This window comes from Artibeus jamaicensis, unplaced genomic scaffold, assembly GCF_021234435.1.
Source record: "Artibeus jamaicensis isolate MK-2021 breed Jamaican fruit bat unplaced genomic scaffold, CSHL_Jam_final contig_3126, whole genome shotgun sequence".
Classification (NCBI taxonomy): domain Eukaryota; kingdom Metazoa; phylum Chordata; class Mammalia; order Chiroptera; family Phyllostomidae; genus Artibeus; species Artibeus jamaicensis.
This window is the reverse complement of record NW_026521723.1, coordinates 19,192,177-19,219,627: the sequence shown is the minus strand read 5'-3', so window position 1 is coordinate 19,219,627 and position 27,451 is coordinate 19,192,177. Positions and strand designations below refer to the sequence as shown.

Here is a 27,451-nt window from a genome sequence, read left to right as displayed (position 1 = left end):
AAATGACACTGCAGTGGACATAGAGGAGAACATATTGTTTCAAGTTCGTGTTTCAGGTTTCTTCCGATACATTCCAGAAGTGCCATCACTAGGTCGTAACACAGTTTCATTTTTAATTTTTTGAGGAAACTCCATACTGTTTTCTGCAGTGGTCTCACCAATCTGCATTCCCACCAACAGTGTGGGAGGGTTCCTTTTTTCCACATCCTCCCTAACACTTACTGTTTGTTGACTTATTGATGATAGCCATTCTGACTGGTGTGAAGTGATATCTCATTGTGGTTTTAATTTGCATTTCTCTGATGGCTAGTAATGCAAAGCATCTTTCCATATGTCTATGGCCCATCTTTATTATTTTTTATTTTTTTAAATATATTTTATTGATTATGCCATTACAGTTGTTCTATTTCCCCCCTTCATTCCCCTCCACCCTACACACCCCTCCCCCCACCACTCCCCCACTTTAGTTTATGACTACGTGTCTCAAGTTCTTTAGATTCTATATTTCCCCTACTATTCTTGCCCTCCCCCTACCTATTTTCTACCTACCATCTATGCTACTTATTCTCAGTACCTTCTTCCCCCTTCTCCTTCTCCCACTCCTCTGTTGCTAACCCACCATGTGATCTTTATTTCTATGGTTCTGCTCCTGATCTAGCTGTCCTCTTAGTTTGCTTTTGTTTTAGGTGTGGTTTGTAATAACTGTGAGTTTGCTGTCCTTTCACTGTTCATCTTTTTTATCTTCTTTTGCTTAGATAAGTCCCTTTAACATTTCATATAATAAGGGCTTGGTGATGAGGAACTCCTTGAATTTGATCTTATCCGAGAAGCACTTTATCTGTCCTTCCATTCTAAATGAAAGCTTTGCTGGATAGATCAATCTTGGATGTAGGTCTTTAGATTTCATGACTTGGAATACTTCTTTCCAGCCCCTTCTTGCCTGGAGGGTCTGTTTTGAGAACTCTGCTGACAGTCTGATGGGAAGTCCTTTGTAGGTGACTGTCCCCTTATCTCTTGCTGCCTCTAGGATTCTTTCCTTCATTTTAATCCTGGCTAATGTAATTAGGATGTGCCTTGGTGTGTTCCTTCTTGGGTCCAACTTCTTTGGGACTCTCTGAGCTTCCTGGATTTCCTGGAAGTCTATTTCCTTTGCCAGATTGGGGAAGTTCTTGTTTATTATTTGTTCAAATAAGTTTTCCACTGGTGGCTGTTCCTTTCCCCTTCTGGTACCCCTATAATTCGGATGTTGGAGCGTTTAAAGATGTCCTGGAGTATCCTAAGACTCTCCTCATTTTTTTGAATTCTTGCTTCTTCACTCTTTTCTGTTTGGCCATTATTTGCTTTCTTCTGGTCCACTCCATTGATTTGAGTCCCAGTTTCCTTTCCATTACTATTGGTTTCCTGTGCATTTCCATTCATTTCAATTAGTTTAGCCTTCATATGTTCCTCTAATTTGTGACTAAAATCAACCAGTTCTGTAAGCATCCTGATGGCCAGTGTTTTGAACTGTGCATCTGAAAGTTTGGCTATTTCTTCATCGCTTAGATTTATGGGCTCTGGGGCTCTGAGTTGTTCTTGAGCCATGTTTCGATCTGTTTGTGTATGGCCCATCTTCATGTTCTTTTTGGAGAAGCGTCTATTCAGGTCCTTTGCCCATATTTTAAATTGGATTTTTTTTTTTTTGGTGTTGAGTTGTATAAGTTCTTTATATATTTTGGAAACCAACCTCTTCTCAGATGAATCATTGGCAAATATGTTCTCCCATTCATTGCGTTGTCTTTTCCTTTTGTTGATGGTTTCCTTTGCTGTACAAAACCTTTTTAGTTTGATGTAGTCCCATTTGTTTATTTTTTCTTTTGTTCCCCTTGCCCAAAGAAATGCATCTGAAAAAATATTACTACAAGGAATACCCAAGACTTTACTGCCAATGTTTTCTTCTACTTTTTAATAGTCTTGAGTCTAACATTTAAGTCTTTAATTCATTTTGAGTTTATTTTTGTATTTGGTGTAAGAAGGTAGTGTAGTGTCATTTTTTTGTATGTATCAGGGCAATTTTCCCAGCACTGTTTATTGAACAAACTGTCCTTACCCCATTGTATCTTCTTGCCTTCTTTGTCAAATATTAATTGACCATACAGGCATGAGTTTACTTCTGGATCCTCTGTTCTGTTCAGACCAATTGGTCTATATGTCTGTTCTTAGGTCTTGATTATTGTGAAAGCCTTGTAATATAGATTGATATCAGGTAGTGTGATTCCTCTAACTTTGTTCTTCTTTCTCAAGATCACTACTGCTATTTGGGTTATTTTGTGGTTCCACATAACTTTTGGGGTTATTTGCTCTAGTTCGGTGAAATATGCTGTTGGTATCTTGGTAGAAATTGTGTTGAGTCTATAGATTGCTTTGGGTAGTATGGATATTTTAATGATGTTAATTCTTCCTTTCCATGAACATGGTTTGTGATTCTACTTATTTCTATATTCTTCAGTTTATTTTTTTCAGTGTCTTGCAATTTTCTGAGCATGGGTCTTTTTTACATCCTCAGTTAAATTTATTCCTACTTATTTTTTTGGATGCAGTTGTAATGGCAATGTGTTCCCAGTTTCCCTTTCAAATTGCTCATTATTAGTTTATAAAAATGCAACTGAGTTTTAGATATTTATTTTGTATTCTGCAACTTCATTGAGTTTATCAGTTCTAGTAGTTTATTGGTGGAATCTTTAGGGTTCACATATACAGTATTATATCATCTGCAAATAAAGACAGTTTTACTTCCTCCTTTCCAACTTGTATGCCTTTTATTTTTTCCTTGTCTGGTTTCTGTGACTAGGCCTTCCAGTACTATGTTGAATAACAGAGGTGAAAGCAGATGTCCTTGTCTTGTTCCTGTTCTTAAGGGAAACACTTTTAGTTTGTTCCTTTGAGTATGATATTGGCTATGTCATATATGGCCTGTATTATGTTTAGGCATATTTCCTCTATTTTCACTTCGCTGAGAGTTTTTATCATAAATGAGTGCTGGATTTTATCAAATGCCTTTTCTGCATCTGTTGATGTGATCGTGTGGTTTTTATCCTTCATTTTGTTTATGTGGTGAATCACATATTCTTCATTTTGTTTATGTGGTGAATTGATTTGCAGATATTTTACCAACCTTGCACCCCCAGAATAAATCCCACTTGATCATGGTGTATGATATTTTAAATGCATCGTTGGATCTGGTTTACTAATATTTTGTTGAGGATTTTAGCATCTGTGTTCATCAGGGATATTGGCCTATCATTTTCTTTCTTTGTAGTGTCTTTACTGGTTCTAGAATTAGAATAATGCTGTCATTGTAAATTGAGCTTATGAGTCTTCCCTCCTCTTGAATTTTCTGAAATACATTGAGAAGGGTAGGTGTTAGTTCTCCTTTAAATGTTTGGTAAAACTCACTTGTGAAGCCATCTGATCCAGGACTTTTGTTTATTGGGAGTTTTTTTTAAATTACTCTTTCAATATCATTAGTTGTAATAGGTCTATTCAGATTGTCTGATTCTTCCTAATTCAGGTTTGAAAGACTGTATGTTTCTTGGAATTTATTCATTTTACCTAGATTGTCCAATTTGTCGGCATATAGTTATTCATAACATTTTCTCATAATCCTTTGATTTCTTCGGTTCCAGCTGTTACTTCTCCTTCATTTTTGATTTTATTATTCGGATCCTCTCTCTTTTTTTCTTGATGAGTCTGGTTAAAAGTTGTCAATCTTGTTTATATTTTCAAAGAACCAGCTCTTGGTTTCACAGATCTTTTGTATTGTTTTTAAAATCTATTGCATTTATTTCTGCTCTGATCTTTATTATATTAATTCTTCTACTCACTGTGGGCTTTGTTGTTGTTTTTCAAGTTACTTTAAATATGAAGTTAGTTTCTTTGAGTTTTTTTTCTCTTTGGAGGCAGGCCTGTAATGCTGTGAATTTACCTTTTAGTCCTTACCAAAGTAGTCCTTTTAGGACTACTTTGACTGTGTCCCATATGTTTTGGGATGCTGTGTTTTCATTTTCATTTGTTTCAAGGTATACTTTGATTTCTTCCTTGATCTAAGAAAGAAATGTTACTAACATTCATTTACTAACATTTCTTCCTTGTTAGTAAGAAATGAATGTTAACCCATTCATTTCTTAGTAACATTCTATTTAACAGCCATGACTTTATGTGTTTTTCAGTTTTTTTCTTGTGATTGATTTCTGGTTTCATATCATTATGGTCAGAGATGATACTTGATATGATTTCAATCTTCTTAAATTTGAGACTTGTTTTGTGTCCTAACGAGGTCTCTCCCAGAAAATGTGCACTTGAAAAGAATGTATACTCTGCTGTTTGGGGATGAAATGCTCTGAGGATATCCATTAAATCTATCTGCTTTGGTGTGTCATTTAAGGATGACATTTCCTTGTTTATTTTCTGTCTTGAAGATTTATCCATTTATGTCAATGAGGTGTTAAAATTTCCTGTTATGCCTGTATTACTGTTGATCTCTCCTTTTATGTCCATCAAGTTTTGCTTCATATATTTAGGTGCTCCTATGTTGGCTGCATCAATATTTATAAGAGTTATACCTGATACAAGATAGTGGAGAAACCAGTGGAAGTTACACTAACCTCTTCCCAGGACCAGTCTGGAATTACAACTAAATTGTTGTAACAAAATCATCTAGAATAAACTACTGAACAATAGCAGGAGAGATTTATAACTATGGACAGACAGAATAAGTAACTTCAGCATGATGTGACTGGTAGGGAGTACAGAGGAGATGTGAGAGAGCTGGCTGGGATCCCACGGGTGGCAGCTAAAGTGTCAGAGGAATATTTCAGCAGCCACGGTGATGCCCCTGAGAAGTGTTGGATCTAAACCCTAAGTTGTGCTTCCCAGCCTAAAGTACCAGAGTCCAAAAAGTGCTCAGATAACATCCAACTGTGAAAAGTGGCAGGGTTTCTCTCTGCCAGAGGTGGATGGCTGGTGACTCAGCCATTTAAAGGGCCAGTGCATAGGATGTCATATGCAGCCACTTACCCTGGGCTCTGGCAAAGAGGGGGATGATGGAGTGGACTAAAGACAGTCAAGGAGAGACTAGAGACTGGGGACAGTGGCTTTGGGTAGAGAACTGAGAGAGTAGCCTCCAGGGTCCTGGTGCTGAGTCATCCCCAACACTTTAGGAGCCATCTTGCTCAGTCAGACCACTTCCCTTTGAGTGGCATCAGCCTCAGGGGAAGCAGTAGCCCTGGCCCCAGGAGTCAGTCTGCCCCGTCCTGTGGTGCTTAAGTCTGACTGCTGATTACAGATTGACTAGATTAATAATGGAAGGAGTTAGCCACAGACAGTAGATCCCTGGTAGTCTTGAACAGGCTGCTTAAGGCCAGACTGGGATACCATCTGACATCACAAGAGGCAGATCCAGAAAGAAAAAATCAGTAGATGCTACTGAGATGAAATCCACTGTGGTCTTCTCCATTATTTAAGATATTTTCTTTCTTGCACAGTTTTTTAACATTCATTTCTTCTCCTTCAAGTCTGTGCATATTAAGTAACCAGATTTTATATTACAGTTTATTTCCATTCTCATATTTCGCTCCTCCCTTCTCTTACCCCATTTTACCTTCTTCTTTCCTTTTATTATTTTCATTTTAACTTTTGCTTTCTCTCTTGCTGGAACTTGTTTCCTTTATGAACTCTTACTATTTCTCCCCTATCTAGCCTCTCAAAACCAATTTTCTTGTCAATGGTCCTCTCACACTCTCTTTCCTGCTCTTAAAATATCCATGTTCTCTCTTCACCTTTATCATTCTTTGCTAGTTGGTTGTAGATAGGGTAGTTGTTATTGCTTTTTTCATTTTATCTCTAGATCTCCAGTATTTTGGTATTTCAAATCTCAAAATTTTACCATTCCTCTCTCCTACTCCATTCCACCTTCATTTTACCCCTTCTTTTTTTTATCTCAAATTTTATTTTTTCTCTGTGCTAGCCTGGTTTTATTCTTCTCTCTCTATTATCTCAAAATCACTTCCCTTTCCTCTAGATAGCTCATAAGTTTTTCTTTCTTTTTCCCCTCTTATTCCCATCCCACCTATATTAATCTTAGCTCATTTTTTGTTGATAGTGCTGTGGTAGGTCTTTTTTTCCAATTTGGTTCCTATTTTTAAAAATATTTATTTACTTTTTTATCCCTTTTCTTTCTCTCTCTTAGTTTATTTTTTAAAATTTCTGTTCAGTCCTAATACTATATGCTCCTCTTCTCCTAATCCATTCTTCCTTCTTCATTCCCTTTTTTATTTACGATGGCAATTTTACTCTTTCTCTTTGCAGTGCACTATTCCCTACTCTTATTAGTGCTTCTCCCTCTACTCTCTCAAAATCATTTTTCTTTCAGTTAATCATCTCATATTCACTTCTCCATTCTTATAATAGTCTTAATCTCTTTACCCCCTTATTAATACTGGTTCACTTACTATTGATAGTGGGATTGTGGGTGAGAGTTATTTTTGCAGGAGTGGGTATGTTTCTTGTGCTGTGTGTTTTTGTTCTAGCAGCACCTGCACAGCAGCATACAAGACCTGGTGGGTGGAGTGACCCTCAGTCAATCAGCTGGAGAGAAGGACCCATCAAAGAAAAAGCAAACAACAGTCAAAACCCAATTACAACCAGAGAGCAGAAAGTGCATCCAAAATAAATGACAGAAAGTGCATCCAAGGAGCATCAAGTTCAAGAGATCAAGGAGACTGCACCACTGAATCTTACAGTTCTCCTTACATAGAAGTTCACAGCACAATGATAGGGAGTCAAAGCAAATCAATTTAAGATACAGAAGTAAACAAGAAGAATCTCCTCTAAAGTGGGGAGACAAAAAACTCTCAATCAAAAGGAAAGAAGACATACACATAAAGAGTGCTAAAAGAAATAAAGGCAAGTAAACTATCAGATACTGGCTATAAGGAAGTTCAACGAGCTCAGTGAGAAGTACAGAGAACTACAGGGAAGCTGAAAGAAACTTACTGTGAACTACATTGGCATGAAAAAGGACATAGAAACTATCAACAAGAGCCAAGAGGAAATAAAGAACTCAATTTCTGAATTGAAGAACACAGTAAAAGGAATCAAAAGCAGGCTAAAAAAAGCAGACGTTTGAATCAGTGATCTGGATGACAAGGTCAGAAAAGATTCCCAGGAAGAGCAAGAAAAGGAAAAAAGACTCAAAAAGAATGAAGAGAAGTTAAGGGAGCTGTAGGAAAACATAAAACACAATAATATCAGTATAATAGAGATACCAGAAGGAGAAGAAGAGAAGCAAGGGGTAGAAAATTTGAAAAAGTAATGACAGAAAACTTCCTTAATTGGACGAGAGAGGAAGTCACACGAGTCTAGAAAGCATACAGGGTCCCAGTTAAGAAGAAACCAAAGAGGCCTACTCTAGGATACATCATAATTAAAGTGGCAAAATTCCAAGACAAAAAGAGAATTTTAAAGGCAGCAAAGGAGAAACAAGAAGTAACATACAAGGGAGCTCTGATAAGGGTAGCAGCTGATTTCTCAATGGAAACACTACAAGCTAGAATGGATAGGCAAGAAATATTCCAAGTAATGAAAAGCAAAGGCCTGCAACCAAGACCAATCTATCCAGCAAGGCTCTCATTTAAAATGGAAGGTGATATAATGAGTTTCCCAGATAAAAGAGGCTAAAGAATACACCTCAACCAAACCAACATTGCAAGACATGCTAAAAGCACTGCTTTAAGAACATAAAGAAAAAGAAGAGGGGGGAACAAAGTTATGAAGTGGAAAATGGCAATGGATAAGTACCTATCAATAATAAACTTAAATGTAAATAGATTAAATGCTCCAATCAAAAGACATAGGGTAGCTGAATGGATAAGAAAACATGACCTGCATATATGGTACCTACAAGACAGCCACCTCAGAACAAAAGACCTACATAGACTGAAAGTGAAAGGTTGGAAAAAAATTCCAAGCAAATAGACAGGAAAAAAATAGCCAAGGTAGCAATACAAAATAGATTTCAAAACAAAGGCCATAATAACAGACACAGAAGGACACTTCATAATACTCAAGGGAGCTAAAGAATAAAACCATCAAGAAGACATAAACATTGTAAACATATATGCCCCCAACATAGGAGTACCCAAATATATAAGAAAAATCTTGGAGGACATCAAGAAAGATACAGGCAGCAATATATTTATACTAGAGGATTTTAACACCCCACAGTCAACAATGGATAGATCTTCCAAAGAATCATCAAGGATATTGTGGCATTGAATGATGCTCTAGATCAAATGGACTTAATTGATATATATGGAACAGTTCAGCCAAAGAAGCAAAGTACACAAAGAAGCAAAAAAAAAAATGCACTTTTCAAATGCATTCGGAACATTTTCAAACACAGACCATGTGACAGGACACAACACAAGGAAACTGAAATCATATCAAGCATTTTTTCAAACTACCAGGGCCTGAAACTAGAAACCAATCTCAAGGAAAAAATTCAAAAACAGTCAAATTCTTGGAGACAGAAGAAAATGTTATTAAATAATAAGTGGATTAAGAATGAGATCAAGGAAGAAATCAAAAAGTTTCTGGAAACAAAATGAACTCACAACAGTCCAACACTTATGGGACACAGCATTAAAGCAGTCCTGAGATGGAAGTTTATAGCAATACAGGCTGACTTAAAAAAGGTGGAAAAATTTCAATTCAACAGTCTAACCCTACATCTACAAGAACTGGAGAAACAACAATAAAAGAAGCCCAGAGTGAGCAGAAGGAAGAAAATAACCAAGAGCAGAGAAGAATTAAATGACTCGACTACAAGAACAATTCAAAGGATTAATAAATCTAGGAGTTTGTTCTTTGAAAATATAAACAAAATCAACAAGTCTTTAAGCAGACTTAACAAGAAAAAGAGAGAGAGGACCCAAATAAACAAAATCAGAATGAAAGAAGAGAGACTATAGCTGATACCAGAAAAATACAAAGGGCTGTATGGAATTACTATGAAGAACTATATGTTAAGAAATTTTAAAACCTGGGTGAAATAAACAAATTCCCACAAACATATAATCTTCCAAAACTGAATGACGGAGAAGCAGAAAACCTAAGCAGATAAGTAACTGCTAGTGAAATTGAAGCAGTAATTAAAAACTCCCAGCACAGAAAAGCCCTGGACTGGACAGTTTCACAGTAGAATTTTACAAAACAGTTAAGGAAGCGCTAACCCCTTTCCCTCTCAAACTATTCCAAAAAATGCAAGAAGACAGAAGACTCCCAAATTCTTTTTATGAGGCCAGCATGATCCTACTCCAAAAACCAGATAAAGACACAACAGAAAAGAAAACTACAGGCCAATATTGCTGATGAACATAGACACTGAAACCCTAAAAAAATATTGGCAAAATACATCCAGCAATATATTAGAAAGGTCACAAACCATAATCAAGTGGGATTCATCCCAGGGATGCAATGATAGTATAATATTCACAAATAAATAAACATAATACAACACATAAAAAAGGAAAGACGATTTCACATGATCCTATCAATAGATGTGGAAAAGGTTTTTGACAAGCCACAGTACCCATTAATAATAAAAACACTCAGCAAAGTGGGAGTAGAGGGATTATACCTCAACATAGTAAAGGACATATACAAGAAAGCTACAGCCAATATCATACTCAACAGGAAAAAACTAAAATCTTTCTCCCTAATATCAGGAACAAGAGAAGGGTATCCAGTTTCACCACTTCTATTCAACATAGTATTGGAAGTTGTAGCTATAGCAACCAGACAAGAAAGAGAAATAACAGATATCCAAATTGGAAAGGAAGAAGTAATTCTGTCATTGTTTACTGGTGACATGATAGTGTACATAGAAAACCCTAGACTCCACACAAAAAAACTACTCAACCTAATAAATGAATTTGACAAAATGGCAGGATACAAAGTCAATATTCAGAATTGAAGGCAAGTTTGTACACAAACAATGAAATATCAGAAACAGAAATTAGGAAAAAATCCCATTTGATATAGCAACAAGGGAAATGAAGTACCTAGGAATAAACCTAACCAAGGAGGTAAAAGACCTGTACTCAGAAAACTACAGAACATTGAAGAAAGAAATTAAGGAAGACACAAATAAATGTAAGCATATACTGTGTTCATGGATTGGAAGAATTGCCATCATCAAAATGTCCATATTATCCAAAGCTACTTATAGACTCAATGCAATCCCTATTATTAGAAAACAGCATTAATTTGAAAATAGAACTTGTATGGGAAAAATATTTGCCAATGATACCTCAGATAAGGGTTTGATCTCCAAAATATATAAAGAACTCACATGACTCCAATCTAATAAGACAAGCAGCCCAATTAAAAAAATGGGCAAAGGACTTGAACAGATACTTCTCTAAGGAGAACATACAGAGGGCCCAGAAACATATGAAAAGATGCTCAATATCGCTAGACACAAGAGAGATGAAAATTAAAACCATAATGAGATACCACTTCACATTGGTGAGAATGGCCATCACAAATAAAGCAACAAAAAAGTGTTGGAGAGGTTGTGGAGAAAAGGGAACCTTAGTGCACTGTTGGTGGGAATGCAGACTGGTGCAACCACTATGGAAAATAGTATGTAATTTCCTCAGAAAGCTAAAAATTGAACTGCCCTTTGACCTGGCAATTCTACTGCTAGGATTATATCCTAAGAACCCTGAAACACCAATCCAAAAGAACCTATGCACCCCCAATGTTCATAGCAGCACAATCTACAATAAGCAAGGGCTGGAAGCCTCCTAAGTCCCCATCAGTAAATGAATGGATCAAAAAACTTTGGTACATTTACACAGTAGAATTCTATGCAGCAGAAAGAAAGAAGGAACTCCTACCTTTTGGGACAGCATGGATAGGATTGGAGAGCATTATGCTAATTGAAATAAGCCAGGTGGTGAAAAACAAATACCACATGATCTCATCTTTAACTGGAACCTAATCAACAAAATGAACAAACAAGCAAAATATAACCAAAGACATTGAAATTGAGAACAGGCTGACAGTGACCAGAGGGTAGAGAGGGGCAATAATGGGGGAAAAGGGTGAAGGGTTTACAGGAACAATTATAAAGGACACATGGGCAATAACAAGGGGGGATAGAAATAGTGGAAGGAGGTGGGGAGGGCTGGAATGGTGGTGGGGGGTGCGGGGGAAAGCAGAAAAATGCACTGGAACAACAACAAAAAATAATATAAAAAATGAAATAAAAATGCAACGCTTATTAACATACCAGTGATGTATTTTACAGAGCATATATTTCAAAAATTTGTATGGAACCACTAATAACCCCAATTGGCCTCAGATATTTTGAGAAAGAAGAAAAAAGTAGGAGGGATCATAATACCTGATATCACACTATACTACAAGGCCACTATAATCAAAACACTCTGGTACTGGCATAAGAACAGACACACAGATCAATGAAACAGGACAGAGAGTCCAGAAATAAACCCAAGACTCTATGGTCAATTAATATTTGACAAAGGGGGCAGGACCATAAAATGGATTAAAAACAGCCTCTTTAGCAAAAGGTGGGATATCTGGACAGGTACATTAAAAAAAATGAAACTCAAGCACCATCTTACACCCCACACAAAAATAAACTCTTGATGGGTAAAAGACTTAAATATATCACAGCACCATAAAAGTCCTAGAAGAGAACACAGGCAGGAAAATTTTAGATATCCCATGCAGCAATATTTTCACCATATATCCTTAGAGCAAGGGACATAAAGAAAAGAATAAACAAATGGGACTACATCAAAATAAAAAGCTTCTACATGGCTAAAGAGAACATCAGCCAAATGAAAAGAGAACCAATTATATGGGAAAATAAATTTGCCAGTGATATCTCAGACAAGGTTTGATCTCCAAAATATATAACGACCTCACATGATTGCACTCCGGGAGACAAAGAATTCAATTAAAAAATGAGCAAAGGACCTGAACAGATACTTCTCCAAGGAGGACATCCTCTCCACCTGGTTGCTCATCTCTGCCCCTCCTACTAGTCTGGATGAATGTTTCTTCTTTAGCTTTTTGGCTGTCAGACTTCCATACAATTCGATTTTCTGTCAGTTTTCATACTTTGTTGTTTTTGAATTTGTTGTTCTTCTTTTGGTTGTGCAAGGAGGTGCAGTGTATCTACCTATGCCTCCAGCTTGGCTGGAAGTGCTTTTTCTTGAATTTTTATGAGATTAGGTAAGCCAAACTGACAACATGCTAGGGAGCAAGTTCTCAAAAGCTCCCCCTAGCTTCTTTTTTTCATTTCCATTTGCATGAAATATCTTTTTCCATCCCTTTACTTTAATCTACATGTATCTGTCATTCTGAGGTGGGTGTCTTGTAGACAGCATATATTTGGATCTTGTTTTCTCATCCATTCAGTTACTCTAGGGCTTTTGATAGAGCATTTAGGCCATTTACATTTAAAGTGGTTATTGCTATGTACAAATTTTTCACCATTTTAATTTTTATAACTATGTTACTGTTTTTTTCTCTCTCTTATTAAAAATAACCCTTTATAATTTCTTGTAATACTGGTTTGGTGAAAATAAACTCCTTTATCTTTTTGTCTGGGAAGCTCTTTATTATTTCTTCAATTTTTAAATGATAGCATTGGTAAGTAATGTAGTCTTGGTTGTAGGTCACTTTGAATACTTTATGCTAATCCCTTCTGGCCTGAAATGTTTCTTTTGAGGAATCAGCTAACAGTCTTATGGGAGCTCCCTTACAGGAGCTGATTCACTCCTCTGCTTCATTCAACCTACTGTTTACCTTCCAGTATATTCTTCATTTTAGATATTGTAGCTGGTTGTTTATCATTGTTTATATATTTTTTCATGCCGTTGTATTTTTCATTAAGTTTCTTGAGCATCCTTATAACCATTTTTCAAACTTCTATAGCTAGTAAATTGCTTGTCTCCATTTCATTTAGCTACTTTTCTGGAGATTTCTCTTATTATTTCCTTTGGGGTATGTGTGTTTATCTCCCCATTTTGGCTGTGTTTCTGTTTGGTTATATATCATAGATAGATCTGCTATGACTCCCACTCTTGGTAGGTTGGCCTCATTGTTGTAGTTGTCCTGTGTCACTCAGTGGAGCAGTCTCCTTGATCACCTGATCTGGGTGCTCTAGCATGTCTTTTGTGTGGGTTATGTGGGCCCCCCTGTTGTATTTGAGTCTTGACTGTTATTGGCCCATTGATGGGTGTTTTTGACCCTCAAGCTGGCTAACTGTGAGAATTGACCTCGAACAGTGTAGGTGCTGACCGCATTAATTAGAATTTGCCTCAGCAGGGTCTAGGGCCTACTGAAATCTCCCTTTGGATATGCCACCTGTGAAGCTAATTGGATCCTTCTCTAATGCTCTCTGAAGCTGGCCACTGGGTATGTTGGTTCTGAAACCTCTTGGGAGAGACTCTGGTGCAGGCAAATTCAGACATTGCCCTGTGCATGGCCCTAAGCAACCTTTTTGGAGCAAAAAAACAATCCGGTTAGTGGCTGCATAGGTATGCATGGAAAGGACCAAGCTGTACACCAAGGCCAACTTCCACCAGCACTGAGTCTGGGGGCAGGTCAGCAAAAGGCCCAAGACACCCCGAGATCCACCTCCATTTTCCCCTGCCTGCCTCCACCTGCTGACTGCCTGTTAGACTCAGTCACCAAAATGGCCTCTGGCAGTACTCAGCTTGCATGAGGAAGGTCCTCAGTGAGTTAGCAGGTAGGGGCTAGTGGTGTTCACCAGAATGATACAAGTTCAATCTCTGTGCTAGTGTTGAGCCTGAGGCCACTCAACGAAAGTCCCAGCATATACCAAGTCTAGATGCTACCTGCTGGGTGCCTACAGATCTTTGTGGTGGGGCCAGCCACAGGAAATCCTCAGGGTGAGGCTAGCAGAGTTTTTGAGACCCAAATGTACCAATATTTGACCATGTGAAGGGAGGGCTCTGCACTGGTCTGCCATGTGAGGGGACGATGGCCCCTGTCCTAGAGGCACACAACTCAGTCATGAAACCCCCTCAGTCTGCCTAGACTTCCACATCCCTGCCCAGGCAGCTGATTCCTCAGCAGAGTGTGGGCTCCACAGGGTGGGGTGACAGGGGGTCTAGAGGGTGGGGCTATTGCATTCCCCCAGGCTGATGCCATAATGAGGGGAGTGCTGCACCCAAGGAAGATGGTGTCTGGAGGTGGTGTAGGAGAGGGACTCACACAGGGATCCTGGTGGCTGTCCCTTCAGCTCTCTCCCTAGAGCCACAAACCCCCGTCTCTCCTCACACAACTGTAGTCTGCTCCTTCCTCCCTCTGCCAGAGCCCAGGGTGAGGGGCTGAAAATGAGATTTTGTGTGTTGGCATTTTAAGGGTGTGCCTGTGTTTCTAGCAGACTCTCATTTCTCCCTGGTGGACAAAATCCCTGCTGATTTTTGTAGCCAGATACTATGTGGGTGACTCATGTTGGCTCTGGTGCTCTTGTGGGGTTGACACCCCATGCTCCTCTGGTGGAACATTTGCAGCTACAATATCCCTCTGGGATCTCAGCCAGTTCCCCTGGGAGTAGGACCAGCCCTTATTCTCTCTCTGCCCTTCCTATCAGTCTTGATGTGGCTTCTGTAAAGTTTTGGTTATAAGACTCTGGTTTAACTTGTCTTAAGTTGGTTATTCAGGTTGATTGTTGTGTATTTCAGTTGTAATTCCAGTTTAGTTCTTGCAGGGAGGTGATTGTAGCTTCTACCTACTCTGCTGCCATCTTGGATTTTTCCTCTTTTTCTTTTTTTTAATTAAATATTTTAATCTTAAGATTTTATTTATTTATCTTTAGATGGAAAGGAAAGGAGAGAGGGAGAGAAATATCAATGTATGGTTGCTTCTTGTGTGTCCCCTGCTGGAAACTGGCCTGCAACCCACGCATGTGCCCTGACTTGGAATCGAACTGCGATCCTTTGGTTCACAGGCCTGAGCTCAATCCACTGAGCTACACCAGCCAGGGCTGGTTTTTCTTAAAAAAACATTTTGCCTTTTATTTTATGCCGCTATTGATTTTCAGGACTTTTAGAATGTCATTTTTGCCAGTTTTGTCTAATTTAACGTTGCTTCACCATTTCAGAAACTCTGCTTCTATCTCATTCTCTCACCATGCCAAGCTACTGAGAACTTCCTCCAGGAAATCATTAATATTTAGATCTTAAAAGTCTATCTGTATCAGAGATAATAAATATACCATAAAATACAGTTTATCTTGCAAAAGCATGTGCTTTTGCAGGTAGGGAGCAGGTCTTATTCATCTTTGTAGCCCCCCCCCACCAGGTAAAAAGACTTGCATAACACATGGTAGATAATAGGGCTGATACTATTTCCAAACTGTTTCTTTAATAAGATTCTGTCCCTCCCCCCCACCAACCTGCTTGCATTGGAGGCATCTCACAAAGTTAAACACATGGAAAGCAACGACATCATCATAATTGCTTCTAACAGGAAAGAAATAACTGGTTACATGAGAAGTTTTAAAAAATTGGAATAGAAGATGATTGGCATTATCTTTCAACAAAAGAGGACTAGAAATGGCAGTATTGGACCTGATGATTGCTAAGCCTCTCAGGACCTTGAGAAGGAAAGGAACAGATGTAGTCAAAGTCAGTACACATTCGCCCGTTCAACTGTGGTAACAAGCCACCCTCAGAGACTTTGTTTGACTCCTTCTCGAGTTACCAACCCGCTTGATTATCTAATGAAAATTGATACTTCTAAATTTTTCCTATTAAAGAATGATAGTTGTTCTACCCTTTATCCAGGTAAGGTAAAGTACGGTTCCTTCTATTCCTAGATATAGAGTATTGTTTTTAATCTGAAGGGGTGCTGGATATTATTAAATGCTTTCTCTGTATCTATTGACCTTATAGTACAGGGGTGGGAAACTTATTTTCACTAGGGGCCACATCAGATTCGTGGTTGCCTTCAAAAGTTCGAATGTAATTTTAGGACTGTGTAAATGCAACTACTCCTTAATCAGGGGCAAAGAGCTCAGTGCTGCTGCCAGGTAGAAACAAGGTTCTGGGCCAGATAAAACAAGGTGGAGGGCAGAATTCAGCTTGCAGGCCTTTTGTTTGCCACCTGTGTTACAGTAGATTTTTTTCTCTTTTGTTCTGTTAATGCAGTAGGCCACATTTATAAACTTCATAATGTTGGGCTATCATATTCCTGTAAATTCACTGCAATCCTGTAAACTCTACTGGGTCATGGTGTGTTATATATTTTTTCACTGCTGGTCTAGGTTTGCTGATATTTTATTTAGGATTTGTGTATTTGTGCTTTTAAATAAGATTGGTCTATAATTGTATTTGCTTGCCTTATCCTTGTCTGATATTGTTGTCAAAACTTTCTTAGCTTCATAAAATGATTTTAGTAGCTTTCCCTTTGTCTTCTGTTTAATCTGTGGGTGGTAAAATACCTCAAAATAACAGTGGCTGTATAACACTGAAATCAGTTTCTCAGATATTCATGTCTGGGGAGGTGGTCCAAATTGAGATGACACTCCATGGTACCGGAGACCTAGATTCTTTCTACCTTGCTGGTATGCCGTATTTGGTCTTGGTGTCATAGTTCTTAATGGTAGCATCTGGTTCCAGGGAGGAGGATTGAGGAAGGGATGATGAAGAGATCAAAGGATCCCTGCAAGCACTTTCTTAAAAGAAGGTTCCCAGACTCCAGCACATAACCCTGCCACAAGCATTCCATTTCAAGGATTTAGTCATATGGCCACACTTAGCTGAAAGAGAGACTGGGAAATATTTTTATTCTGGGTGGTCGTGTGCCCAGCCAAAATTGATTTCTTTTGTTAAAGAAAAAGGGGGAGAACAAATATTGGGGTCCTCTAATAGTCTCTGCCATGCAGAGACTTTTCTGTTCTTCATAATTGTTAGAAAATAGGCTCATGGTCATACGGTGACTTATGGGAGAGCTGGCCTCTACACCCAGGTTAGCTTTCCAAAGTCTGCACTTTTCACTGTATCAAATCCTGCTTTATAGTAGTCAGTGATTAGTAGAAATCCGCCATCTGAGCTCTCTTACTGCACCCTCCTGCATTCCTCAGCTAAAAAGAAATCTTACCACCAAAGGAGTGGGCTGAGGCAGTGACCAGAAGGATTCATTTTGCAAATAGCCAGCAAGTATCTTCAAGTCTCCCTAAGAGCTTCATTAAAGATGCCTATCCAATTTTGCCCAAGGAAGCCCATCTGTATTTGAAGTCTCCAATGAAGATGTGTCTTTTCCTTCTCATTTGTTGCAATAAAAAAATGAAATAACTATGGAGAGTATAGCGTAGAGCAGAGATTTTCAACTGGTATGCTAGGGCACACTTGCGTGCCACAAGAATTTTTAAAACACATAATACTTGACTATTTAGTCAGGGGCATTGATCTCTTTTCCTTTAGAGAGAGAGAGGGAGAGAGAGAGAGAGAGAGTGTGTGTGTGTGTGTGTGTGTGTGTGTGTGTACAACAGCCAACACCAAAACTGTTTGGTATGAATAAATCAAAATTATACCTATTTTTGTTTTGTCAGATGGCCCAAAATTATTATATACTTTTTGGTGTGTCACAGAATTTTAGTAATTAGTTTATGTCTACCATGAGATGAAAAAGGTTGAAAATCACTGGGGTAGGGGATGGAGCCCTGGGATCAGAGTCAGGGCACTTGGATCCTAGTCTCAGCTCTTACAGTGACCATCTGGTCTTGCAAGGAACCTTTGCCTCCCTGAACCTTGGTGTCATTAATTTTAAATTGGGGTGTTGGATACAAAGATATTTAAAGACCCCCTAGCTCTAAAGTGCTTCATGAGAAAGTAAATTGGCACATTGATTAAGATATTATAATGCAATATTAATAACAGTTTTCATTTATATAGTATAATTAGTTTATAGTATGTTTTTGCTTCTTTGATCTCATTAACAAATGTGAGCTATGTAGAGAAGTTATTAGTACATTATTTATAGTTAAATATATATGGAATTTTTATGGTCATTTGTACAAAAAACATGGGATAAAAAGAGTGGACTAGATTCTAATATTCGTTGAGTGCTTATGTGCGCTAGGTTTGAGGTATGTTTCTACAGAAAAATTAGATTTAATTTATAACTCTGTCAACTATCCCAGAAACGTAAATGACTAAATTCATGATGATTCCCTGTGATTCACTTACTAGTGTTCAAGCCCATGGCGTGCACAGGCTGGTAGAGGACATTAGGGTTATAGAAACCTGTACAGGAAATAGTTTCCATACAGAAAGGGAGATGAGATATATACCAGTTAGAGACAATTATGTGCATTAATGGAGGTAGAAGATAAGCTGGTTGACTCAACAGCAGGAAATTAGTGATAGTATAGCTGATCATAGTATTTTGATTCCGGTCAGTTGAAACTTGTGATAGCTTAGACAAGGGTATAATTAGTGGACAGCTATATAGCCTCTGGAGCACCCAAATCTCTGTCTGGAAAGGGTCATAACATATTCATGACTGAGAGCCCACCCTCTGAGGTAGAAGCTCGCAATTGCTCACACAATGTGGGTAAGATTCACTATCTATAGGAAACCTTTGCATGGGTAACTATCCTACATATTGGGAGATAATGAAATTGTAGCATCTGATCAGAAACCCACCAACCTAAAGAGTATTTGGTGAAAAGATGAAGTTGAATCTTTGGTCATGTTATAAAAAGTAATTTAAGATGCTCAAAGGTGATATTGAAAGGCAGGCTAATACGAAGAGTAACGTAGTAGGTCTTATCCAGGCCTCTTGGGAGAGTTAAAGAGAATGCCCCATCCAGCATTGTTTCTGCAGAGGACCTGGGTCATCAGCAGCCTGCTACATTTGGGGACGCAACCACCATGGAACGGTCATCATTACAGCATAGCTGATGTTTCCTCCTGGAGTGCATGTTCACCGGGTGATGGGCTTCTGGCTATTAATCGGGCATTTAGATGCAGGGGTATTCAGGGGAGGTGATCCTGATCGTGGTCACACAGATTTCCTATTTGTTACAGATCTCCCAAGGAACAAAACAAAATGTCATTTTGGTTGACAGGTCAGCAGCCCTGAGCTGTTTGGATCACAAGGAACTAGCTCTGCCTTGAGCGATGTTTATGTTTGCTTAAATATTTTGCTTAAATATTTTGCTCTGGTTGAGGATAGTATTAGTCAAGGAAACTGACTGACCAGGGAGTCAGATTTGTAAACAATAAAGTAATTTCAACATAATAACCATGGGGCGCAGGTTCTGAGGATTCTCTTCTGTACACTAAACACTCATGGATTTCACAGGAAGCCCTGGTGGTGCAGAGTGAGTGAGTTGAGGGAAGTGGCCTCATTATTCTAGAAGTCCTGTGGTAACAAGTCCAAGGCCCTCTGAAACCCAGCAGTTTCCTGCCATGGTGGAGGCATCTGGTGTTTTGATGGCAAGCACATACCTCTCTGGAGAACCCACTCCACAGGATTTTCTCCTCATTGATGAAGAGCCTTTCTCCTTTCTTGGCATAAACGTTGTAATATCCGACTTCCTTAAATACAATGGAGCCATCTTCTGGGGAGAGGTGCCAGTTGATGATGGAATAGTTCCCCATCAAGTCACCACATTCATCAAAAGTCACCTGTTCACCCATATTGTTGGTAAAGTTTAGATGACGTAGGTGCTTCAGGACCTAAAGAGGAACAGAGATGAATATTCTGAGTATAAGCCACAGGGCTGCTGCATATGGTTGTGTAGGTTCTGCACTGTGCAAGGACAGTAAACTATCTTCTAACAAAGTGGAAGGAACATGACTTGAGGAAGAGACACCTTTTTCTAATTTATAATAGGGTACTTGCATGTGTTAGTGGCAGCCCTGGTAAGCTAGGGGCTTTACGTGGTACTCACATTGTGCCTGGGGTAGGAAACACTTATTTGAAATTAGGAAGGGAGAAGGGATATGTCTCACCAAAGACCAAGACAAGGCTAGTGTGGGTACATTGTCACCTGATGGTGCCCCAAGAGCAAGGTGACATTCTGGCCAGAGCCCATTCTTAGCGTTTTCTGAAATGGGCTTTGGAGAAAGGGTGGAGGCGCTAAGAGCTCTTACGAACTGCACCATCTTCTCCGTGCCACTGCTTCTGCAGAAGTGTCTTGCCACCAAAAATCAGAGCAAGGGGAGTGGGAGGAAGGAATAAATGAGGCTGTGAATGGGCTCCTGTTGTAACAGTTATGGCCAATCATGAACTATTGTGGGTCACAAAGCCCTCACACAAAAAAGGTAACATAATAATTACTAAACCTTCCTAGTCATTTTACTCCTTTTAAGGAACAACGCTAAATACTTTACATTTACTATCTAATCCAATCTTCACAACAAGTAGTGCTATTATCCCATTTTATTGATGGGGAAACGGAGGCACGTAAAACAAAAGTATCTTTTCCAGGGTGACACAGCTCGCAGGGGGTGCAGAGCCTGTGCTCTGTTGGCCATGCTCTACAGCAGCATCGTCAGGCTCCTGGCACTGCTGCCTGCATGCCCCTGACATGGGTCAGGACGAGGCAGCAGGCACTCAGCAGCTTGTCTTTCATGCAGGATCTGGCCAGTGCTAGGGGTCAATGAGGCACCAAGAAAGAGTGAGACACAAGCTAGCCTGCGAGTGCAGGGGTACTCACTTCCACTGCACCTCAAATCAAATCTAGCTAACTACGAAAAGGAAAATACACTGTGGCCAAGTAACTTCTATCGCAGGATCTCAAGGTTAGTTTTTACCCTAACATGCTATACAAGAGAAACCATATGTTCATCTCTGTGGATATGGAAAAAGTGTTTAAAACATCGAGCCTCCATTCTGGTTTAAAACTCTTAGCAATCTAGGAATAAAAGGGAAATTCCTCAACCCTAGAGAGGGCGTCTATGAAAAACCGACATTACCAACATCATACTTAATGGTGAAAGATGGCTTTCCTCCTAAGATCAGGAATGAGACAAGAATGTCTGTTCTCACTCTGGCTGTCCCGCATTGGGCGTTCTCACCAGAGCAGCTGGACTGAGTCAGGCTGATTCTCACTGAAAACACAGGGGTCTAAGTTCTACACTCAAACAAAAACAAACAAGCAAACAAATGAACAAAAGAACTTTCCAATCAAGTGAAAAGGCAAAGGATTCACTTTTTGAAAAACTTACATTAAGGACCATAAAAATTAAGGCTTTTATGTAATCTACTGGAACTTAAATATATATATATATATATATATATATATATATATATACACACACACACATATATATATATGTGTGTGTGTGTGTTGAAAAGCAAATTACTGAAAACTGTAGAATGGGTTTAAAGGGTCAACACAATTTTTCCCTTTGAGCTATAATTATAATCTATGTTCTTGTATTCTGATTTAAAAAGAAAAATAAAGCCTCTAGATTAAAACAAAAAGAAAAACAAGCAGGCAGACAGGGAACTATTAGCAACATTTGTTTTAAAATGCACTAAGTGATTTTACTTAAGACATCAGAAGACATATGGTACAGTAGACATATCAGGAGAATTATAGTTTTCATTGGATAAAATGTTAACTTTCTCTTCATTAAAGAAAGAGGAATTTTTCTGGGGAAATATTTTCTTTGTGATCTTTTAAGAAAGCTGCAGCTAAATATTATATTTTGTATGTCATGTTTTGATTAAGAGCATACATTTAATTTCTGGTTCTGGGGTGTCCAACCTGTGGCCTGTGGGCCATAATATGGGTAAGAATGGCTACGAATGCAGCCTTAACACAAATTCATAAATTTACTTAAAATATGAGATTTTTTTTGTGATTACATGTCGCAATGTATTTAATGTGTGGCACAAGACAACGGTTCTTCCAGTGTTGCTCAGAGACGCCAAAAGTTTGGACACACCTGCAATGTTCAAAATGTGGAATAAATTGATTATAAAACTTCTACCGCCTTGGTGAGGTAAAGGGAAGTTGGAGTCACCACAACACAATGATGTTTTAGTAACAGCTGAGAGCTGCCTGAAGAGAAGGGTACGTCTGAAAAACAACTTTCCCATATAAGAACGATGACAGCAGTGTGCCGGAAGATGAAGGGAGCAATGAAAGGCTGGACTGAAGGACTGGAAGTCTTTTAATATAGAGAGAACCCAGAATTATTCAATTAGCTATAATAAATTAATTCAGACTGACTGAACGAAGGACCGGCTTTTCTCCTCTTCTTCCTCCTCCTTCTCTTAATAAAAAAGGCCAAAATGGGTTTACAAAAGGTTCTTTTCTTCTTTTAGGCATACTTATTGGTATGAATTAGGCTAATCCATTGGTCCTGATAAAGGTTCTTAGGAAGCCTGTGTCAACTTTTAAAAATAAGAATTTAAAATGTAGTCGTTTCTTGATCTTTGTCTCAATAATCCTGTTTATACTTGTAAAGTTTTACCAAAGTGGTGTCTTCCCTTAGTCACTCAACTCATTGATAATGAAGAGGCCAAATTCAGCCCAAATTTATGAAGTCAAAATTATTGCAGTTTTATTGTGTGAAAATTTACTGCCAGCTTCTCTAAGACCACTTACCTTCTCTGTTTTCTCGGTCCATGCCCATGTACTGTCCTCGTCATCCACTTAACCCCAGTCTTCGCTCAGTATTTACCTTTGTCCCATTCTCTTCCTTTACCTATTTGTTCATTCAACAAGTATTTATTGGGTAACCAATATGGGTGAAGCAGGCACTTTTTTTAGGGATAAGATATACAGTAGTGTTCAAGATGGGCAGGTAGATGTTCAAATACTCTGACATCCACTCTCACTTACTTGCACAGACCGTATTTCTTTTTGTGTTTGTGTGTGAACCAGAGTTCAGGACACTTGGTTTACTCTGGGGAATGCCCAGGGCTTAAGGCTATGGACCTTAGTCTTCACTATGAAACCATCAGCTGATCTGGCTTACCTCTCAGGAACTAGAGAGCATGTGCCCAGAGGGACAACTGGGCACAGTTCTTTTAACTGTTACCTTGGCCTCATCAGGGAACAGCCCACCTGGGCTGTTGCCTTTCTTACCAGCTAGCTATATGACTTTGGGAAAATAATTTTGGCCTGAGTCTTTCCTCACCTACAAAACAATAATACTCAAGACTAAGATTTACTGAACACTTAACATATATAGGCAGTATACTAAACACCGTATACATTTTAACCAATGTTATCTTCATAATAAATCTATAAGTTCCATTACTGCCATTTTTTTGAGGTGAAGAAATTGAGGCACATTTAGTGACTTCCCCAGGTTATAAAGTTATTAGGTAGCAAATGGGACTTAAATCCAGTTAGTCCGGTCCTAGAGTCCAGACTCTCAACCATTACACTATATATTACCTATTCAGGTATAGAAGTCAAATTAGATAGTCTATCTATTAAGTTGTGCATCTCTAGTTACAACAGGTTAACTTGTGTAAAATTGAAGTTGAGAAAATGGGCGTGTTTAAAAAGCGGAATGGTAGACACATGTAAAAAGCTCATGGCAATCCAAGAGGCCATAATCAGAACGGTGGTCGAAACCGAATGACATCCAAATCTCCACGAAAGGCCTGTACTTTCCCACCCCAGGGACTTCCCATTGTTTTGTATTTTACGTCAACTTTACTGAGGTGTAGTTCACATAGAATAAAACACACACACATGTTAAGATTGTAGTTCTGAGTTTTGGCAAATGTACGTGTCTGTGTAACTGCCACTACCATCATCCCAAAAGGCGCCCTGAGTCCCCCCTTCCAAGTCAGTCCCGCCCCCACTTGCGAGCCTAGGCCACCACTGATCTGTCTTCTTTCATTAGAAGTAGAATATCATAAATGGAACCATACAGCATGAACTCTTATTTTTTTTTCAGTCTGGATATTTTTTCCTCCAAGGAACAGATCCTTTCCACAAATCCTATCCAGCCTTCAAGGCTCATCTTGAATGACATTTTTTATTTTCTTTCTACTTCAAATCCTAACCTGAACAGTACTATAGTGTTTCATCTTCACAGCAGGTACATATGTAACATCACATGAGTATGAATTTTATGAGTCAAAAATTTCACCTTGTCCACTTATACCTATTAATCAATTATTTGTTTACTAAGTCACATGTCTAAGTTACCTCATTAGACATCTTTAATATTTCTTTTGCCATGTTTACTTGCAAGTTTTGCATTTGAGTACCTAATTTCTGGCATTGTAACCTTGCATAACAGGTAAGGTGGAGTTGGAAACAATTTCACCCTTAAAAGCAATGGTAAAGAATCTTTAAATTGAGAGTTACGGACACATAGAAAAGCAACACAAGTTACAAAAAAATTGAGATATTTCCCCCAGAAAGAACATTGTTCTTTTTTCAGAGTTTTAAAAGAAGAAACTAATAGCTTCCTTAAAAGAGAAAGTATGAGAAATGATACTGAGGTTATAAATCAGTATAGTATCTTCTAAATTATTTTATTTGAGGAAGAATACGAGGAAAAAAGAATGAATGAAGGGGAAAAGAGAAGAAAAAGCTAATAAAATAACTTAAACATACAGGGTAATATACAAACACAAAGAGACTGACAGGTTCACAAAGAACACTAAACACCGAGGAAGACATGTAATAAAAGAGGTATAGCCCTGGCTGGGTAGCTCAGTTGCTTAGGGCATTGTCCCAATACACCAAGTTTGTGGGTTCCATCCCTGGTCAGGTTACATATGAGAATCAACCAATGAATGCATAAATGTGTCAATAATTAAAAAAAATAAGAAAAGAGGTACAAAAATGTATAATATGCACATGCTTAGATGGTCACATATTTTATTACCTTCTATGTGCTAATATTTCCATCTTGTGGCCTTTTAGGATATTTCTTCTAAAGGATTTTAAAGTCAAACTATTGCTCGGTATAAGCATAAATGGGAATCACCCCTTGGCATCGGTCAATTGAATTAAACCAAAGACTAGGGACTACAAACCTTCTCCACTGCACTCTTGTCTACAATTTCCACCTCTTACACATGGCATCACTTCTTAGCACAGAGGGCAAGTGGCGTGGGATGCACAAAACACTCCATTCACACAGATAATGAGGAAGAGTTCACACAGATAAGGAGCCTATTGCTTCTTGCCCACTTCCTGTGCTGCAAGTGTAGGGAAAATCCTAGATCAATTCCCTTCTCTAACCTCAGCCCTGTTTTCTGGCTCCATCTTCTCTATCTCCTTTGGTTCTCACCTCAATTCACCTTCCCTCTCCCAACCCCCAACACTACAAGCAATTTCTGGAAAGATCAATTTTGTTTGGCTTTTATTTTTGCCATGGTTCTGTCACCATGCATACCTGGTTTTTGTCTATTGAATGGTCTGTGCAAGGTAGAGGAAAGTAGGAAGTGTGTCTGGTGCACAATCATCTTGATAAAAGGAAGAGACAGTTCCATGCTGACTTACATGATGTTCCATTCAATTTGATTGTTGGGCGTGTGACCCAGGATCTTCCAATCAGAGCTTAGAATATCCAGCCACAGTGTTTGTTTCAAGGTTGAACAATTCTCTGAAAAAAACTCTAGGCAGTGTTGTCAGGTCAAATCAATTAGACTGCTACTCATCCACTCATTTACTCTACACATATTCAGGTGTCAGGTGTTCTGAACACAGTGCTGAACAATACGAACATGGTTCCTGCTCTCATGAAGTTTAGAGTAGTGCAACGGTGGACTCAGAGTGAAGAGGGAGCTGACAAGCAGCATGAGGAGGGCTCGGGGATCGCCGTGGGGGTCAGGAGGAAAGCGCATCTTCTATGCTCATAAATTGCCTGTTAGTGTTACTTTTAAGGCGTATGAATTGGTTTGTTGATTAATTTTAGGAGGGTTAAGTCAACAAAAGAAAATTGTAATTGATCTTACTATTTTAGCCAAATGATGAGCTGTGTAAGCTTAAGCTGGGTATATAAGTGGCAAAAATGAGGAAGAAAGAATGGTCTTAGAGTGTGTGTGGGGGGTATATGATTTGAAAAGACGTTTTTCAGGAGAAAGTGAAATTTGGAAGAGTTAAAAGTTTGTAGTGGACAATGATGGGAGGCAAAAATTGATGGCTCTTTGGGTGTGGGATAGTGTCTTAGCAAAAATTCTATGCCAAAATAAATTAATGTTTAGTGTGGAGATGCCAGAAAGACTGGCTTATAAGGCAGTTGAGAGAAGTCAGGGTGGAATTCCAGACCGAGATTCTTGGACTATATTGTATAGATTGTAGGGGTGATGGGTCTTCATGCAGGTCTTAATAGTGAGTGTTGATAAGAATTGCTTAGTAAGAATTGCTGGTTTGTCTTCTGAGACGTGGCCAAGATGTTTAATTCTGGAATGCCCGCCCAACTGCCTGGAGTCTGAAGTCTCAAAGGAGATTTACAGCAAGCACTCATCACATTTTGGCTAATGCCTGCGTGTTATTCTTCCTCAGAGCTCTGACCTTGTTTTCCGGTTTCCTCTCCCAGATGAATTGTACCAGACTGTGTGTCAGTCAGGAGGTCCCAGCTTTGCCTGTACGAGGGTCAGCTGAGGTGTCTGTGTAGCAGACACTTTATTTTGGCTGCTTTGCTTCTCTTTTCTCCTCCTTTTGGTAATAGCATCCTGAATTTAACTTGGGGGATCTGTTCCCTGCCTTGCCATAATATGGTAGTTTGGGAGGACTCCACTCCTAGTTTCAGGGGTGAATATGTGGCCCTGGACTGGCCAATAGATGTGAAGCGTGGGATTTTTACAGGAGATCCTGGGAAGCAAGGAGTTCATGAACCTAAAGCTTCTGCAGAGGCTGAAAACTGTTAATTCTGAGGAATAAGTAACAGAGTTGGAGATGAAATCATCTATTGTACTTGGAATGCTTCTGAGATTTTCAGTGTTATAAGCTACTAGTAATGTTCCTTCTTCTGTTTAAGCAGGTTGGTTTGGGTTTTCTATAGTATGCAACTAAAAGTCCCTATTTGATGATAGCCCAATTCTCGCCTTTTTTTTTTTTTTTTTTCTCTCCATGTCCAGGCTTTGATCTTGACCATCTGGATCTTACTTCCTTGTTTGGGAGAAGATTCACTGAAGAGCAGAACTGTCAAGTTACCCACTGGAAGCCTCTTTTCCCTCAACCCCACCCTGATTCTATAGGCTTTCAAAGGCTGGGTTCCTCTTTCCAGAGGACATGTAAAGAAAGAGAGAAAAGACAATAGTATTTACTCGAAGATTGTCTCTTCATTCCTTCTTAAAACTTCACAACTTAACCTCATGGCTGCTGAAGTCTTTTTGGTCTTTGACCTTCATTAGAGTTCTTCTTTCTTTGACAGGGTTGAGGGTGTGGGTGGGGTGAGTG

At 38.9% G+C, this 27,451-nt stretch overlaps 1 protein-coding gene across 3 annotated transcripts in view; it reads right to left on the bottom strand.

Annotated features, from left to right (window-relative positions):
* The window catches only part of CASR (calcium sensing receptor), a 110,494-nt gene that overhangs the window by 7,265 nt on the left and 75,778 nt on the right, over nucleotides 1-27,451 (bottom strand). For all 3 annotated transcript variants that reach the window (XM_037142253.2, XM_037142255.2, XM_037142254.2), the window contains exon 5: nucleotides 19,563-19,793. In XM_037142253.2, the coding sequence (XP_036998148.2) occupies nucleotides 19,563-19,793 (231 nt within the window). The remainder of the gene's footprint in view (nucleotides 1-19,562; nucleotides 19,794-27,451) is intronic.